The 19,482-nt window shown below is 37.5% G+C and overlaps 1 protein-coding gene across 1 annotated transcript in view; it reads left to right on the top strand.

Annotated features, from left to right (window-relative positions):
* The window catches only part of PCSK5 (proprotein convertase subtilisin/kexin type 5), a 229,580-nt gene that overhangs the window by 198,018 nt on the left and 12,080 nt on the right, over nt 1–19,482 (top strand). Inside the window, exons 25-30 of the mRNA XM_064736486.1 lie at nt 2,553–2,595; nt 3,405–3,547; nt 4,655–4,855; nt 15,314–15,397; nt 16,203–16,398; nt 18,618–18,835. Of these exons, the coding sequence (XP_064592556.1) occupies nt 2,553–2,595; nt 3,405–3,547; nt 4,655–4,855; nt 15,314–15,397; nt 16,203–16,398; nt 18,618–18,835 (885 nt within the window). The remainder of the gene's footprint in view (nt 1–2,552; nt 2,596–3,404; nt 3,548–4,654; nt 4,856–15,313; nt 15,398–16,202; nt 16,399–18,617; nt 18,836–19,482) is intronic.

The following is a 19,482-nucleotide window of genomic DNA, read 5'->3' as shown; positions in this document are numbered from 1 at the left end:
AAATAAGAGCATGGAAGAAAACTACTCAGATCAGACCAGAAATTCACCTAGCTCAGAAGCCACTGACCAAACATACTTCTAAAATTACATATACAAACAAAGCATGTATTTTTTACTCCTTCAACAATTTGCAGTTCAGAAGCTTCATGAATCAAAACAGTCAAGAAATGTTAACTGCTGAATCTTTCTGCTGGAATTACTGAAGAAAATATACATTAAAACAAATATAATCTAAACCATCTGCAGACCAGATCTTCTTTTCAGGGAAGTTTGCTGCCTCCTTGGGGCCAAAATCAGGAACCTCACCAAAAAAATGAAGGGGTTAATAGAGCCTTCAAAAGACTGCTTACTATTGCTCTCACAGGAGTGTCAGTGATATTTCAACAAGAAGCTCAAGGTTAATGAAAAGAGATTTCAGGGCACTGGAAACACCAAGTGCCAGACCCTATGCTTTGGCCACAACAACCCCGTGCAGCTGAGAGAGCTGGAATTGTTTAGCCTGGAGAAAAGGATACTCGGGGGGAACTTCTGAACTCTCTACAACTGCGTGTAAGGGCGTTGTAGCCAGGTGTAGGTCAGCCTCTGCTCTCAGCCAGTTAGTAGCAGGATGAGGAGATGTGGCTCTTGTCTGCACGTGGGGAGGTTTAGATTGGATACTAGGAAGAATTTCATCACAGAAACTGTGGTTACACCTAACAGACAGGGAGGTGGTAGAATCACTATCCCTAGAAGTGTTTGTGGAAAGACTGGACATGGCATCTAGTGTTGACAGGGTGCTTGTTCAAAAGTTGTACTTGCTGATCTCAGAGGTCTTTACCAAACTAATTGATTCCATGATTCCTTGATTCAGAAGGGGAGGTGACACTCTCTTCAATTATCCCAGAAATGAAGAGCATAGTCTCTAACAAAATTCTTCTGGGCAAAACTTCCAGCGCACAGCTGGATAAGCACATCATGGGGTGGGTGAGCAGTTGGCTCATGGGTCAGGCACAAAGGGCAAGACTGGTGGCCTGTCACCAGTGGGGCTCCACAGGGCTCCATTCTTGACCCTGTGCTCTCCAACATTGTCATAAAGGAGCTGGATGCAGGACCAGAAGTGATCCTAAGCAAGTTTGTTGGTGATACAAAACGGGGAGGAGCTGTTGAATTAATCAAAGGGAGGTCCTGCAGAGAGACCTCAATGACTGGGCAATGACCAACAGTGTGAAGTTCAGCAAGGGAAAGTTCTGCCCTGGTGCAGCCCCCCTTAAGGACTGTGCAGTTTGGGCGCCACAATATTAAAAAGACATTAAGCTATTAGAGAGCATCCAAAGGAGGGCCACACGGATGGTGAAGAATCTGGAGGGGAGGCTTTATGAGGAGCAGCTGAAGCCACTTGTTTTATTCAGGCTAAAGAAGAGGACAATGAGGGGAGACATGGCTACAATCTACAGCTTCTTCATGAGGAGAAGAGGAGGGTCAGATATTGAACTCTTCTCTGTGGTGACCAGTAACCAGTGACAGCCCAAGATAACGGGCTGCAATGGTGTCAGGGAAGGTTTAGGTGTGATATCAGGAAAAGATTCCTCACCCGGAGGTGGTTGGGCCCTGGAACAGGCTCCCCAGGGAAGAGATCAAAGCACCAAGCCTGACAGGGCTCAGGAAGTGCTTGCACAACACTCTCGGGCACACATGGTGTGAGTCTTGGGGATGGTGCTTTGCAGGGCCAGCAGTTGGACTCAATGATCCTTCTGCCTCCCTTCCAACTCAGAATATTCTGTGATTCTGTGATTCTCTTTATAATACAGAATACTTTCACCCTGGTTGTTCTATTTCCTCCCATTCTGCTGCTTCTGGGATATTTTGTTAAAGGTGAAAGAAATAGTGAGTAGAAGATAATAGAAAAATTTTATAAAAAATGTTCCTAATTTGGGGAGTCACATCCACAATTTTATGAGTTTTAAAATTGTGTGACACTTTCCTGTTCGTTCAACACATTTTTTAAATATAAAAATTAGTCTTCTGGTGGGAAGGTTTACCCAAAAGGTTTGCACTACCACTATCTCTTCCATCATTGCCCCCTCTGCAAATATAGGAACAGTCTTGTCTAGCTCAGGAATTTAAAATTTAAACTGATTAGTATGCTTCCAGAGGCGTCAAAAGTTTTTAACTTACCTTTGCAACAAATAAAGAAATAGGATGAAATTATTGTTTCAGACAAGTTGCAATCTCTTTTTAACAGTTTCATTTGACCCAACCTGAGCCCCTGTGAAGGTTCTGCTTTTCAGATCACCACTTCCTAGGGACTTTGCTCCCTCCAGATACCTGGTACCTAGATTATGCTGAGGACTAAAAAGCCACAAGTTACTGTGAAAATACAGTCCAGGATCTGTGGAAGATTCCATCTCAAAATAAATGTGAACAGAGATTCAGAGACAACAATGTTCTTTTTATGACTGTAACTATTTTAGTGATAGAAACATTAACATAAAACTGCTGTCAAAAAAGTTATTTTTGGCACTCTGGTTTTTACTCTGAAAATTATTTACATAATTTTATATCTTAAATTTCAGATGATCCAAGAATTTGTATAACATGCATTCAAAACTATTACATGTAAGTATAGCTGTATATATATTGCTCTTCACGACTACACATTTTCTGAAGCAAAAATATGCACTTTACTACATAGATCTGTGCTGTGTACGTTGTCTCATGCTTTAAATTGCTTGTGTGAGAAACAGTAAATGGGAAAAAGACTTGGGAAATGTCAGAAGACTAGCTAGTCAGTCAGTATTGAGACCTGCTAAAACTTATGGACTGGTGGGACCTTCACGTATCAGAATATGGAACAAAAAGTGTCAAAAAGTTAAACAGGGCATATGGACTTGGAACAAATTTGCTTTTAGTGTGTTGTGTCTAGTTCTGGTATGTGAAGTTCATAACAATTATGAATGTATGGAGTTTATGCAAATGAATTAAAAAATTAATTTAACACTTATATGGAGAGAAAAGAACATTACTGCTTTTCAAAGACAGTATTTATAGATCTCTGAAAAATTGGAAAAGTAAATGTTGACTAAGTTGACTTTATAAACAAAGGCAGTGGATTATGTTTTTACAAGCAATCAGCTCTTTAAAATCATGATATAATATTTTTTAATGAAGCATGTATTCAGGTTTCTGCCTACTTTTGAAAAATAAAATAAAATTAATCATATTTAAGAATCCTAAGATTAGGAAACATGACTTTGCTAGATGAATAAACAACATAACCACAACTACACTTTAAATCCTCATTATAGGAATAGTTTCGGTTCATTATGCTAATCATGCTTTATCATTACCATCCCTAGAAACACGCAGAAAGCAAACTCAATGACCTTCAAAATAAACTTACTAACGATGTTCAATTTATCTTACAGGTATGAGCAGCATTGCTATAAATACTGTCCAGAAAACACCTACAGAGATGAAAGTTCTTGGCAGTGCAGAGATTGTCCTAGCACCTGTGACAGCTGTGACAAGGACGGGTGTGACCGGTGCAAGGAAGGCTTCTATCTCGCAGGTAAGCAAAGTGCTAATAATGGCATAATGCACAAGAATATTTTAGACTATTTCTTCTAAAAAATGCTCTCAGTCCAAAGTCTCAAATTCATGAATCTGTTCTATGGGAGACAGTTGGAGGCTCTTTGCAAAATCAGGCATTTGCCTTAATGTAAGGTGGGTAGGTTACCCAGTAGCGTAATTTGGTTCAAAGGGTCTATATACTTAAATTTCAGCTTTTTCAGACACGTTTTAAAAATGTATTTGATTCAGACTTTATGAAAGGAGGGGTTTTTAACTACAGAAAGACCTTTAAATGTTTTCCTACTATTTGCAAGTCCAGTTTTACTTTGACTTTTAAACACTCTAAAAAAAGCTCAGTTAAAACCACTAAATTCCACACCAGAATCACACAAGAGTAGGAATCTCCCAACTTTTTATGGAAGCCATAAATCAGGCAGGTCTGGTTCAGACATGGTGCCAAAAATGAATCACAGGAATTCCTGAGGTTATAGTATTTTCTTGCCCTGGCTGTTGAAAGTGCCCAGCAGTGGCACCTTGCTCTGTGGAAAACTCTGTGATCAAAACCAGGGGTCTATGATCTCTTTAAAATGAAATTAGACAAAACTCAAAAAGCCATAAGTGCTACAACTTCCAGAGGTTTTGATGAGGTATGCAAAACCTTAATCTGGATCAGCTTTAAACCTGAACTTAACTTCATATTCTGCTGAAACTGGAATCCTATAAAATTGCATATGTCTAAAATTTGCAGTATCTAAAAATCTTAGGGGTATCTAGTCTTTAATTTTCTATTGAGACAGTGTAATTGTTAAGAGTCAACCATAAAACTTTTACCCAGGCATGGACTTCCATTAGATTTGTATGCACTAATATTTAGTGCATTGATTAAAGCCAAGTTAGAGGTAAATATAAATGCAGATTGGTTTGAAGTTTGTGGAATTCCTCATATGCAACTGAACTGAATTTAGATTTCATGGTTAAAAAAAGAGTTTTTATAGCTGCAAAATTTTTCATAGGTTCTTGCATACTGCTTTTTCTTAAACCGTTTCTGCTGGAGACAGAGGGATGGACGGGGTCATTGTGCTTCCAGGCTCTGTTTCTGTTGCAGATGGCACCTGTGTGAGTGAGTGTGGAGATGGCTTCTTTGCTGATGGCATCTCTAGAGAGTGCGAGCCCTGCCACAGGAGCTGTGTAACCTGTGCTGGGCACAGCTACAAGGACTGCACTGCGTGCAAAGACAGTTTCCAGCTGTCTCATGGGCAGTGCCTGAACCCAAGAAATTCTCTGCCAGGTGGGAAGTTCTGGAGGGGTAAGTTGAAACAGGTCTCTTAATCTTCTCTCTTTCTCTGAAGGCTACTAATTTAAAATTTAGAAAGACTATAGCAAGATCTTGCAGATTGCTTGAAACTGGACTTTTGTCATTTTAAAAGTATACTGACCAAACCCATTGGTTCCACAAAATTCATTCTCCTGCAAATAGTAGAACAGGTCCATATAATGTAGGTGTTTCTTAACTATCTTATCTGAATAAAGATTAAAAATATAATTAAGAAAAAAAAAATTAAAATATAAAAGATGTGTAAGAGATTCAGGTATTGGGAGCTAAAAACCTCTGGGTGCATTGCAGATTAGGTTTTAGACTATCTTTGTGGCTATTTGTTCCCTCCAGAGAAGTCAATATAAGTTGGAAGAAATAGAAAATAATATCATGTGTGACTATTTGTGTGTGTAATGTGAAAAAAAAAAATCTATCCTCTCTCTTTTTTCCTTTCTCTGTGAAGATCTGCAATGCTTTCTGAGAGACCAAATATGAGCTGTAGGGCTACATTCTGACATTCTGGTCCTACACTGGCCGTTCCACAACTCTGAGTAATTTAAGTAATTACTTTTTTCTCGGTGGTCTCATCCATAGCATGAGGGAAGCAATTCTCTGTTCCAAAAAAGCTCCCAAAAATCCAAACAGTATTTGGAACAAAAATGCCTTTTTTTAGGGATGTTCAGAGGACCACTGTAATAATTTTAAAAATTATTTTCCTTCCTATCTATCTTCAAATGCAACCTAGTACTGTCACAAATTTCTTATTTAAAAAGTTTTAAATGAAGAGGGCATATATAGACTATTTCCTATGTTTTCACTTGAATCAAACACATCCAAGAATGACAATCCTTAGATCAATATGATCTTGTATTAGAAACTAAAATACCATAATAAATACTTGCAGAAAAAATTTTGACCATTTCAATTAATTGACTATCCATTGGAGAAATTACGTATTATAGATTATAGGAATAACCATTCTTCAGTTCAAAAAAATATCAGAGAGACATAAAAATAAGAATATCAATAGAAAGTTTGTCTCCTACTTGCATTTCCTTGCGTTTAATCCACAGAAGCAAGTTTGGGGATTTTCTCAACTTAAGACTACATATACATCAGTGCCATGAAAAGACCACATCTGTAGTCTGGTCTATCTATTGATTATCTCTTTCTCACACTGTTGAGCATGGTGACTTCTTGTCAACTTTTTTCATTTGAGCAGACATCTGATGCTGTTCTACATAAATGAACATTCCTGTCCTGTGAAACTTCTTTCTCTGTCTTGCACACCATTCACCTTTCCTTCCAGTAGCAAAAATACATCTGTCTCAGGGACATTTCAGACTGAAAGGCGCGTCTCACTCAGAGCTGTTCTGGCTTGGACATTAATGACTGCTCCAAAGACACAGGATTCCTGCTGCAGCTGGTGATGGAGCCCCAGGGAACACGGCTGGTGGCTGTACAGCTCCTCTTGGACAGCCCTGCAGGGATTCCTTCAGCGTGGCAACTGCTGTACCATGTAAATACTGGGAAAGTGATGTGAATTTAGGGATGTCCTGAGCCTTTTCCCCCAGGCTTCCACATAGAAGTAGTCTTTGAGGCAAAACATAATGAAGTTGTCACTGTGTTTATTGAAGTTACATCCTTTAGTAACTACATTTATTGACATTTTCTGAAGCTTCCTATTCAGAGACTGTAGTCTCATACAGTTCTCATGAAAATAATTGTCATTGTTTAAAAAGAACGCAACCCGAATTGTTGATTTTTGTTTTGAATATCACTCACTCATTTCTTTTGATGATTTCATTCAAGGGGCAGATGTCAGCTGAGTCCAGATTTGCAACCGTACTGTGTATGCTGGAAATTCTTGTTGCATGCTAAAGGTCCTTAACAAAAAACATAGGATCCAGCAAGGCAGAGAGAAAACACATTTAGCTCTAGCAGTGCATCACACTGCTAAGGTTGCTCCTGGTTAGAGACTGCAGTGCATTTCACACCCTGATAACATTTTAATATACATGGATCATTTTAAAAGGGAAAAAAGAAAGCAAGCTAAACAACCAAAACCATTCTGTGTTTCACAATTTGTCACAATCCTTTTCTTTCTAATCCTTTTCTTCTTATCTAAATGTTCCTGAATATCAATAAAATTTAGGGAATGCAGTCACTATCATTGTACACACAATTCTGTAGGATTAATACAAGAATGGATAAAACCTATCTCTGCTCCTTGAAATTTATATCAGTGAGTATTCTGGCTCTCATACCTGTACAGAAAACATCCCTGGGTGAAGAACAAATGGTCCCTCTCCAGCTTATTTTAAGCGTACCTTTAGGTCCTCCTTCTCTTCCATTGTGTATTTCAAAGATATACCTAATATATACAGATATATGGAGAAAATAATTTTTCTTTCATACTTGAGGGTAAAACCAAAGCATCCTTCAAAGTCTTTCACCATCTACTGTGGACAAATGTATCTAGGAATCTTTTATCTCACTTTACATTTTTTTTGATGGGTGGTTTTTATGTACACTTTGATTTTATTCACAGTTACTTTTTCTTACCAAAATACAAGGAGACCTCCACCTCATCTGTTTTCAAATATATTTTCTAAGGGTAACCTGTCATGCAGCATGGCAGGCATGACTCAAGTTGCTTGTCCAAGCCATAGGGGTTATTAGAATAGTTTCATGATTTTCACCAGCCCTACATGAGCAAGGTTGTGGCTGAGGTTTGGGTTTTGACTTGCATCTTCTCTGGCTGTTCATCAGTATAAGCTTCTTACAGTGCATCTTCCTCAGCATCCTCAACATATTTACCTTACTGCAGCACCATGGTAGAGCTGCCTCTGATCTTCGGTGGCCTGAATTAAAGAATCTGATTTAAAAATACAGGCCAGATGATTTCTAGTCCTACCAGTTTGGGGAATTGAGCTGGGTCTGAGGAGGTTGGGATTAAATAAACAACCTTGCCCTTGCCACGGAGTGAAGGAAAGAGAGCACCAAATGCATCCCCAGTACATGGCCTGCTCCAGGCTTGCAGGAGGACATCTCAAGTAGGAAGACAGACAAAACTTCCTCATCTAATAGTTTACATCAGCTTTTACGATGTTACTCTTCCATTTACTCTTTTTCTTTAGAAATGTACTAATTCAGAGTTGAGGTATCAGACCTTGAATTGCATGACAAACAATGAAACAATTTCTCTTTGGCCCTTCCAACCACATTGATTCAGTGGGTTCCACTGTGGGTTTAGTGAGTATGTTGACATACCATGGGAACAATGCGACTTTTGGGAAATATTTTGCTGGTTACAAGGCTAACATAGTTTAAAGGGCAGTACATCAGAACCCTCCATGGACAAAACAAGTCAGGGTCTGACTGCCTTTGCAAGTTTAGAGACTAGTCCATTTAGGTTAGAACTAAAATCATTGTGAATGTGGAATACACTTCTATTTTCTATCATGTTCAAGGTTTCACTTCCATTTTTTTTATGCAAGGATAAATTATAGACCATCTCACAATTTTTTATGAGCAAACACTTCAGCATCCAAAACTATTAAAAAATCGATTTAAATTTCTATTTACTTTGCTGGTATATTCTGCTGAGCAAACTGGTATATTCTGCTGAATCCCTGAAAGGTCATATTCAGGTCTGAAATAATGCAACATCATTATGTCTGTTACTCAGGCTTTTAAAACGATAGGGCAAGGCAAAAAAGGGAGAAAGGGAAAAAACTCAACAACTGAACTCTAGGTTTCTAGCATGAAATATCTATATTTCCTCTCATGTACCAGATGATCAATTTGGAAGCCAGGAAACACACTAGTATAAACTTAATTTATCAAGGGAGTACATGGCCCCTTTTAACTGGATTAGATATTTTGCAAATTATGATGGGGTCTTTGTTTTGCCATGTCACTAAAGGGCTGCACCCTTAAAAACAGTCATTCCTTGGTTTAATATGCTACATTGTAATGAAAATTAAAAGTGGGAAAAAAGAGGTATGCAATGAGATCAATTTCTAATGATGGAATGTGTGTTTCTTTACATGCAGATAAATAGCAGCAGTTTACTGTTATGTGCCATCCCCAATAATAAGAGCAACCTCCCATAAGCACCATTAATCGGTTGTATTTTCCTTTCCTAAATAAAAAGCAAAATAAAATCAGTAAAAATATACTGGTTGTGAGAAAACAATAACTAAGGCTGTAAAAGGACCTTAATGCAGTTCTGCCTATATACATATAAAGGTTTCAGAATATGGGAAGGGAAAAGAAAGCAATGGGCTATGCAGAATACAGGAGAGAAATCAGAAGTAGGAGGGAACAGGTAACAGTCTTTAAACATGAGAATGTTTTGCCATTTAAAGTGCAGAATTGCACCATCATGGGAAGAGGTAGAAGCCCTTTTAATCACCATCCAAATGTGAAATTTCAAGTTGCTAGAAGCTAGTAAAAATGATCCATTATCAAATATGTTCTTATGCATGACAGTTTCATATTCTGGTTATTTGTTTGTATGTTTTATTGATACCAATAAATTCTGGTATTTATTTGTAAAATAATGTAGTCTTACAAGACAACTAAATTGATAACTAATGGTTATTGGGGAGTGTCATTTACTTCCCAGCACTCCTATAATTTCTTTAAATTTACAGTTCATGTAAGTCTTCACAATGGGAGAAGTTGAGCATTTTATTACATATGTTTATAATTTTCAATATAAATTACTATATTTATATAATTGCTATTACCTCATGGAGACACGAAAACTGTTTCGGTTTTTTATTCATGGTTGTATTAGTTTTGCAAGAACAGTGCCATGCACAGAATAAAATCTAACAAACTAAGCCACACTTCAACTGGATCACATTCAAACCATGTATTACTACACAGCACAAAAGCTAGACAGGTCACCTTCTAAAAGGAATACCATACCAGTAAGAAACAGTACATCATTCTCTTCTGCATCCCTCGCTAGAGTAGCTGTACTATGATCCAGTTACAAAATATATTGTAAATATACAAATCCTTTCACAAAATAATATCTAGGAGTTACAAATATTACAAATGTGCACAGAGACCTAGTTTGTTAGCAACTAAAATACAAGGTTTTAAATCCCCTCTTTACTCGTAGAAAAGCAAGAATACACAGGATTTAAATGGAAGGAAATAAAACATCTTTTGCCGGTTTGAACATTTCCTGATTGCACTACCTGGCCTAATATCCATTTTCTAAAAGAGCGGGGAGAGAGAGAGAGGTGAACATCACAAAGGAAATGAGAAACTAAAAAGAACTCTTATAACACCACTGTGGTTCTGAATGAAATTGAGGAGGGATTATAAATGCTTTTGTATGTCAAGCCATACTTCTTTATATATGGCCATATCTCTGCTCACATGCCTTGGGCTTTGTAGAGGGTTTCAGCTTTTTTTTTTTTTTTTTAATAAACTTCACATTTTCCAGAACAAATGGTGAGCACGTGAAGAGGACCATATTTGTTTTCATATGAACCCATGGTTTTCCCCCTAAGTATTTTTGAGAACTTATTTAATTTTTCACTGATAGCAGATTGAAAAAAATGTTGAGAGTTCAAAGGAACATGACTGAAGAAAAAATTTAAAAAAAGGAAATATGGGGACATTGTGTTAATTGGAAATAAAATTTCACTCCTTCTTTCCTTAATTAATTTTGGGGTCATATCTTACAGTGGTATTTCAAGAAAATCTACCATTGTCTCACTCATGATGCATGATCCCAAATGAGAAAAGAGAATAAGGAGAAAATATTTCACAGTCTTTTTGCACACTTCCAGTTTTATAATCCCTTGAATAGAATGAATGGACAAGAGCACTGTGGCAGCTTCAAAGCTGAAGTAAAATTTAGCTCAAGAAATAATGAGATTCAGTTTTTCAGATTCTATAAAAGAATAACAGAGACTTAGCTGGGCCAAAGATGTTACTCATTTTGTGAAATACACAAGAATAAAGATGGTCTTGACTCAGATTCTGACCCAAGTTTAAATAAAGGCCTTTTGCTTTTGAAAATAAAAAAAAACGGATGTTGAATTTTTTTAAAAAATAATATAAGGATAAAAACAACTCAGTAGGTCTCCAAAGATCATTCATTTTGTTGAACACTCAGGTCTTTTCTTTCCTCAGGAAAGGAAAATATAACCCAAGAGCTTAAACCCAGCAATTTTCAACCTTTCCATTTGCAATCAGTCCAAAGACTAGAAAGTACATGTTGCACGATCATTTCTTCAGCTGTATGAGGTTATTCTCTGGAAAGATCTTACATTTAAAGTGAAGGAAATTTACATTTAAGAAGTTCATATTATTCTAAATATGTGCTTTATTTCAGGTTTTTTTGGTAAAGGAAAATCCGTCACAAGAAAGATTCATTTTACCTATGCAGAATTTTTTTAAAAATAATTTTTACAAATTTCTTCTGTCAATATTTAAATTGGGAAATTAAAATTCTTATATGTGACTGGAAGTTAAATGTTGTTTCTGTTGTCTGCAGAAGCCTAATTGCTTGTGTACATTCCCCTCTGGTGGCAACTAGTAACTATTACAAAAAAGAGGACATAGTGCAAAAGGGAAAGAGAAATAAAAAGAAATACAAACTAGTTCACAAAAATAAATCCTTATTTTGCATTGTAAGGCTTCAAACATTTAGAAAGAATGAGCTCCTTTTAATATTCTTCAGCAGTAGTTAACAACTTATCTGCTTAATTTCACCTGATCCTCACTCAAAAAAAACAAAAGAGAGAAGCTCAGTAAAAATAAAGTTAGGATAATAGAAAACCTTAAAACAACCAACTTTTCTGGAGTATTTCTTGTGTTCTTACAGTCAACATTAATGACACTTCTTAATATTTTGTTAAATACTGATGAGTAATGAAAAACATGAAGCTAAGGAGTGGTGTCTCCAAAAAAGTCTTTGACAGTGAATCTCAAAAAAGTAAGCAATTATCTATTTGAGGATTATTTGCATAAGAGAAGTAAAAATGCTTTTAAAAATGTATTCAGCAGGGGAAAAAGAGCAGTAGAAATTATGGTAGCAAAAGTCAGTGTTAGTGTGGGAATACTTACTGGACCCTTAGTGTTTGATTTGTCTGTCAGAGTCCCAGGAAAGGTGAGACCCTTGTGCACTCTGCCGGTGTCCCAGGGGGAACCTTCACTGGGCAGTCCTGCTGGGTGGGAAGGTGGTTCCATTGACTCAGTCAGGGAAACCAGCAGTGTAAGGGAGACCCCTCAGCAGATCTTCCTCTTTTGGACTGTGTTACCCGCTGCCAGCCACTGCTAGTGCCCATGAAGGACACACACCGACAGTTTATGGAGTAACACTCTTTATTCATGTAAAGTTGTGACAGCTTAAGGTTCAAAGGCTGTGGTGATAGTGCCTGACTGAAAAAAATGTGTTCAAAGGAATCCACAGACAAGCTGCAGTCCCCAGAAAAGTGTTCCGCCAGCAGAGAACGGGATTCTTGCCCAACAGGCGTCACTGTGGGGGAGAAGACAGGTTCAGCCCCTTGGCTGATCCCAGCAGTTACGATGGACTCTTCCCTACTTTTCCCCCATTCTCAACTTACTTTTGTACTATTTCTCTGTGTTTAGGTGCAGTTTGAGTGACTCTGATCATGCATACCTTTGTTACTGATTGGTGTAAAGTTCTCTCACTTAACTTTTAAAGATGCAGCTGTATCTGGAGAAATTTTATATTGCACCAGTTGCCAGGAAGAGTAACAACACAACAGGCTTTCATTATCCTGTAGAAGCAGTACTCACAAGTAGTCCTGGTAAAAAGTGACTAACCATGTCCTTGCTGAATGACCTAGTGTTAAGCACCCAGACTGATTGGCTGCAATCATTACATTAAGACTCTTTTTTTACTTTAATGAGTTTTTGAGGCTTCTCACCCAATGGTAGTGTCAGATGTGGTTATTACATACTGTTATAGAACAACCCCAGTCACACTGAATGTGGACCTAACTTCTCTCATTTGTATCTTTATTATTATTTCTTCCTCTTCCCCTGTGGTATTGATAGGGGAGCCCTGGGAAATGTTAAAAATAGTCTTTGAAAAAGTTAGGCTTTGTGTTTTCTCAGATCACTGCACCTGCATAAGCAGTATGATAAATGATACAATTGTTAGATGTGATGATTGTTTAGTAATTAAATATAATTATTATATAATTATAAGAAGAATAATGAGTAACTATGTTGGAAATCTAAAGGGGGCTATGTTTAGCTGAAATTTATGTATGCAATAGAACAATATAAGTTTAATAATTAACATGAAAGTTATACAACGATAGAGTATAAAAACATGATCATCTCGGATGTGTAGTCGAAATCAGATTTGGGTGGAAAAACTACCCCGATTCCCAGAGCTCTTAATAAAAAGCACCACATATAATCACTTATGTGATTATGTGGTTTTGAATGCTAACAGTATAGTACACATATACACGCTTTGTTTATGTGTACCATATGTGCACACACTATCGTGCAGTTTTCATCTGCTTAGTATAATGCCGATCATTTCACCTTATGGGAAAGGCCTTTATTTAAGTTTCCTGCTCTCTTCCCTTGTCTTTATACTTGAAGCACTTGCTTCCATGGTTTTCATTCAAAATTTCAATATTCTAAACAATCTTACCATAACAGGCAGAACAAAAGAATTTTGTGATATGTTGCATTTGGTTAATCATGACTGTCATCAATTAATCTACAAAAATCATACATATTTGACTGACAGGATGAGCTGGGTATGTTAAATGAGGTGCACAGCTCAACCTGCAAGTAACTTTTCGCTTTGTCTCTATTTTCTATTTTCAGCAAAATCACGAAGCTTCTGTGTGTTGTCTGTTTGTCCATAATTATTTTTTCACTAGACCTACATTTAGCCGTTGTTGTAATTTGCTGGTATCAAAATACAGAGCTGTATGCGGGGTATATGGTCACATTGCACAGCAGAGTTTTTTCTGTTAGGTATGATGCTCCAATGTCCTTGTCATTTTCTAGCTGATGGTTCTGCAAAGAGTAATCAAAATTTGCTTTTCCACAGTCATAAGAACTCCACTTGACACTCATTGGAGGGAAACAGCAGGCAGAAGTAAGTTTGGGGAGAACTATTTAATAGGTGTTATTCTCAAACCTTGATAAGTTAGAGAGATAACCAATCACCAACTCTATGAATTTTGATTTGGGCAAGTGCTGGATTCAGCACCATGGGACAGTGCAACCCCAGTTTCTTACACAGACTACAGAACAAGAGGCTGAAGAGAAGTGCTGTGGAAAGGGACCTAGGTGCTCAGACTGATGTCAAGTTGAATGTGAGTGAACAGTGAGCCCTGGCAGCCAGGAGAGCCAAATGTGTGCTGGGATGCTTTAAGCACAGCACTGACAAGTGGTCAAGAAGGGGATTGTCCTGCTCTTCTCCACACTGATGCAGCCTCAGTTTGAGGACTGTGTGCAGATTTGGGCACCACAATATGAAAAAGACAATAAGATATTAGAGAACATCCAAAGGTGGGCCATGAGGATGGTGAAGGGTCTGGAAGGAAAGCTTTACAGGAAGAGACTGAGGCAATCTAGGTTTGCTCAGCTTAAAGTCGAGGAGACTTCATTGTGGTTTTCATATTCTCACAAGGAGAAGGGAGCAGCAGATATGGAACTCTTCACTGATCAGTGACAGGACACAAGAAAAAGGCATGAAGCTTAGTCAGGGTGGGTTTACACCAGGAAATATTTTTTACCCAGAGGGTGATTGAGTACTGGAACATGCTCTCCAGGGAAATGGACACAGCACCAAATCTGACAAAGTTCAAGAAACATTTGAACAACACTCTCAGCTGATGAGGTGTCCTGCACAGGGCCAGGAGTTAGATATTGATGATACTGATGGTCCCTTCCAAAGCAACATACTCTATGATTATATGATTTCTGTCTCCTTCTGACTCAGAACTTTCAAGTTACAAGGTAATGGTGGTCTACAACAATTTCGGTCAAAATGTCCAAGAAGTACATCATTAAACCAAGTCCCCAAATGTACATACTTTCTAGATCTTTCTGTTTGCCATCTATTAGTATAACATATCCATATTTGGGTTTGGAGCACTACATTGAAATTAAGATTATTGGGATAACTATTAACAACATTGCTATTATTATTCTCATTTGTGATGAGCAGTCCAGAACAATGCCTTAGTGAACATGAGTAAAACATTCATATTTTCCTTTAATACAACCCCTAACTTATCATTTAGAAGAGAGGAGTCAATCATTAAGTTCTTCAACTTTGTGAACTCCAAAAATTTGCAAAGATGCATTTTCAAAACACTTTAGGAAAAGCCATACAAAGTGTCCCTTCTAAAGGGAGGAGAAATTAAGAAAACCAGATGGTAAAAAAAGGATCTCTTTTCCCTTTCATCCCAGATGGAAATAGAAAATTGCTGTCCTGTAACTCTTCGTGTTTGACCTGCGAGAAATCTGCTGATGTGTGTACTTCATGTCCAAAAGGTAACATTTCAGCTTCCTTGGATAAGTTTGCAATGCCTATAGTATTTCATATCCTACATGCTTCCAGAGAATGTTTTTATTAGTGGTCACTACAAAGTACCTTAACAGCTTAAGAGGCAATCAGCCAATGAACAATTGAATTCAGGCAACAGGGCATGCCCTTAGCAATATGGGTCAAAATATTGTTGGTATTCTGTTGGGAATTTAGCTGCTAAGGACTGGAAAATTACAAAACCGTGGCTAATTCCAAGTCCTGCACCTGCACAGATAGCAGTGTCCTTGGGCCTAGCTGTGGTAGGATAACAAACAGTGAAAGAGACATGAGAAAAGAGAGATGTAACCCCTAAGGAATGAGGAAGAGTTGATGGTATAGTTTAACCAATAGATTGCTTAGCTTACAGAATATTCATAAGCTTATTACTCGCTGTATAAGTGTCTGATGCTCTCTTCAATAAACGGAATTTGCTTATCATTCATATTGAGTGTCTGAGTCTCCCCTCACCGACAGTATTCCTTTTCTTTCCTTTCAATAAAAATTTGTCAGATATCATGCAGGAATTACTGAATAGGGATTTCTTCAGCAAGACATCCTAGATAATCCTGATGACTCCTTCTGTCGATGTCAGTGAGGTCTCAGCAAAATATTCTGGGAAATATCTTAAGAAAGCGTGTTTTATTCATGCTTTTAAGAATCAAAGTTGAATTTTGAGAAGTTGAAAGCTTTTCTTGTAGCCATCCAAGGCAGAAGTCTTTTAAATGTATGTCTAATTGATGTCTTTACCCCCCTGGGTTGCTCTTCTGCCAGGAAAATTTCTTATCCATGACACCTGTGTTTCTCTGTGCCCTTCAAAATATTTTGGCAACATTGCAAGTGGAAAGTGTGAGGAGTGCGGGCATGACTGTGAGGTGTGCTCTGACCAGTGGCACTGTCAGAAGTGTCAGGCTGAACAGAACCAGCTGCTCTTCCTCCACAAAGGCAGATGTTTACAGGAGTGCCCTGAGTAAGTAATTCCTCTTATATTATCCCTGATCTTTTCTCTGTGTTCTCTTTAAAGTTCAGATCCATTATTAGACTTTCAAGGAAGAACTTTATGTAACACATGCTACCAGAAATTAAGGTAAATGTCGTTTTCACACTGCCTGAATAAACAGTATTTTCTTTTGGTTAGAGAAAAAGTAAAAAAATCAAAAGTGAAGGTAAGACATTAAATCCTATGAAAGATGGAACAGCTCTCAAGGACTTTAATAGGAACATGGTACCTCATGGCAAATGATAATAAAAATTCTAGACATCCTCCAGTTTGTTCCTTCCTCCTCCAAGTATTACATAGCAGAGATATAAACTCAGACAGTGAACATATTAGAGTCCTGATATGTAAATACAGTGCTTAATGATGTGTGTTTCTGTCTTTGGCTCATATTTATTTTTATATATTTTTACATGTGAAATCTAAAAATATTCCCATTTGACTGCAATAGATATTAGATCAGGCACATGAGAAGTTCAGGTACTCTTTTTTCTATGTTTTTTTCTTTTTAAATCAGCATTCATCTTATATATATATACATAAAACCAATGCTATGCAGAAAAAAAGTCTTGCTTGGTTAACCCTTTTTCTTTAGAAAATTGTGAAGCTCACATGTTTCCTGCAGTCTCTGCCACTGCCTTCCTGGTAATTTTGCTGAATATGTCACTGAGGGCCAGTGGAACAGGTTTTCTTCATGAAAAATCACAGTGAGTGCAAGATAATTGCAATGAAGATGACTCTACTTCAGACGCAATTTTTAATATTAGAAACTGAGGCATACAACCATTAATTGTGTTTTGACATCAATGTCTCTTGTCAGTACTAGTTTCCCAGTTATCCCACCTAGAGTCAGCATAACAAAATTAAAACTTTATATACCAGTAGTCATTTCAGATGTTATTATCCCACTTTTTTTCCCCTAATTCAAGACTGTAAATAATAGCTTCCCAGCAATGAGCAAAATTCACAGTTTAAACTCCAGTTTCAGACTCTGAGGTAAAGTTCTTGAGACACAACTACTCTCCACTGGAACAAAAAATGTGACTACATATTAAGGGGGTTGGCTTGGGTTTGGGGACATGTTTTTAAGGGATAAAAGAGGGATAAAAAGATTTCACTTACTGCACAATTAATTTCTGACAGAGGAATTTTGAAAGACTGGGCTAACCAGGTACTCAACATTGGAACAAGAAAAGAGGACAGGACTGTGAGAATTAGTTACAGGACCTTGAAAAAAGTTGGAAGATAAAAAATATGGGAATAGGTGACAGGCATGGCTCCTCCTATCTTTTCTCTAACCTTGCTTCTAATGCATCTCCCCAGACTTTCTTTGGAAAAACCATGTCAAAGAACAGAAGGAGAAGCATCCTTCAATCAAGAGTAACAAATTTGTTAATATAAAGTACAGATTGTGGGAATACTTTCTGTCTTAACTTCTTATTTAGTTTTCATCAATGGCTCTGTGGATTAGCAACCATCTCAAAATGTCGACTTACCCATCCTTTAACCTTTCAACAATTTGATTCTGAGAGTGTAGACAGATTGAATTCAACATCTTCTCTATGCATCTTTACCTGAAGCAGAGGTGCAGATTTTTTTCTATATTTATGACTAGTACTCCCAGCAGCAGCTCTCCATATTTGGTCTCACACCACAGATACCAGCAAAATGTACTCCCTCTTTGCCATCTCTAGCCTGCTGTCACTAAGGCAAGGCGTTATGTCAATATCCTGCTTTTCTTTGTTATTTTCAATCCCTGCCCTCATTCTTCCTACTCTTCACATTTCCAGAGTTGTCTCTTCTCTTTCTCCTCTCTAGAGCCACCGAGGTTACTCTTCTCTCTCTTTCCTTGATATCAGTATTGCAGGTCAGTTGCACAAGACTAGAGACTGCATGTTTTCCCAAATGTTATGTATCTTTCTATCTCATATAAGGGGGAAATAAAGACATAAAAGTTCAACATCACTTAGACAGCAGGTACAAGAAGAAAGGAAAGCCTTCATATAGCACTAACCATGTATACTTTCTGCTTTCAGACACAGGGGAAGTTAAGTGGAAGACAGGAAAAAAAAATGTGTGAGAAACCTGTTCGATCTAATGAAGTGTATGTGCTGTGAGAGTCTCATTTAGAGTTGTAATTCTCATAGCCTGGAGTGACCAACAGTTTGTTTTGTGTTTTTTTCATTCCATAGGGGATATTTTAATGATTCTGAGACTTGCAAGGAATGCAGTGGATCCTGTAAGACATGCATGGGAAGTGCCACCCAATGCCTGTCCTGTAAAAGTCCTTTGCTTCTGGAGCACTGGGAATGTAAATCTACTTGTTCAGAGAAGCATTTTGCCTCTGAAGGAATCTGCAAACATTGCCCTGAAATGTGTCAGGAATGTATTCACAATGAAATATGCACAGGTATTACAAAGAACTGCTGTTGTGTAGAATAAAATCCATCTGGATCTGTCTGAAGAGAGACAGAAAACCAAATCTGAATTCAGTAATGTGCAAAGAAAAAAAAAAGTGATGTGCATATCATTGTTAATCTCTAAAATAGATCATGATGAGACTAAATGTACAATAACAATCTGTAAAGAATTCACATTGCTTTGCCTGGTCCTGCGGTTCTTCAGAGACACCTGCTAGTTTGATTTTATTTTTGAGCTAATGTATCCAACGTTGAAAACTTGGATATGTGCACCAATGTGAAATACAGAATGTTTCTTTCCTAGCATAGTTGAATTCACATCTCTTTACCATTTTTGAAAATGACCACTTCTGTTAGAGAAAGAAACCCCTGGAAAGAAAGGTATTAGAAAAGTCTTTGGTAACCAGGTGAGGCTAAATGCAACCCCCCCTCCAAAATTACCCCTCACCCCACCCTCCCCAAAATATTAAGGATGGTTAATATTGAGCAAGTCATTCTAGAAACAAAAACATGGATGAAATAAAAAACCAACAATCAACAAACCAAACCATAAACAAACATATTAAACCCAATACTCACAATAAAAAAACAACTTATTCACAGCTCTAGGCAAAGACAACCCTTTAGGTCAATACAC

This window comes from Zonotrichia leucophrys, chromosome Z, assembly GCF_028769735.1.
Source record: "Zonotrichia leucophrys gambelii isolate GWCS_2022_RI chromosome Z, RI_Zleu_2.0, whole genome shotgun sequence".
Classification (NCBI taxonomy): Eukaryota; Metazoa; Chordata; class Aves; order Passeriformes; family Passerellidae; genus Zonotrichia; species Zonotrichia leucophrys.
Note: the sequence above shows the minus strand (reverse complement) of the source record. Positions and strands in the feature narration are given on the sequence as shown.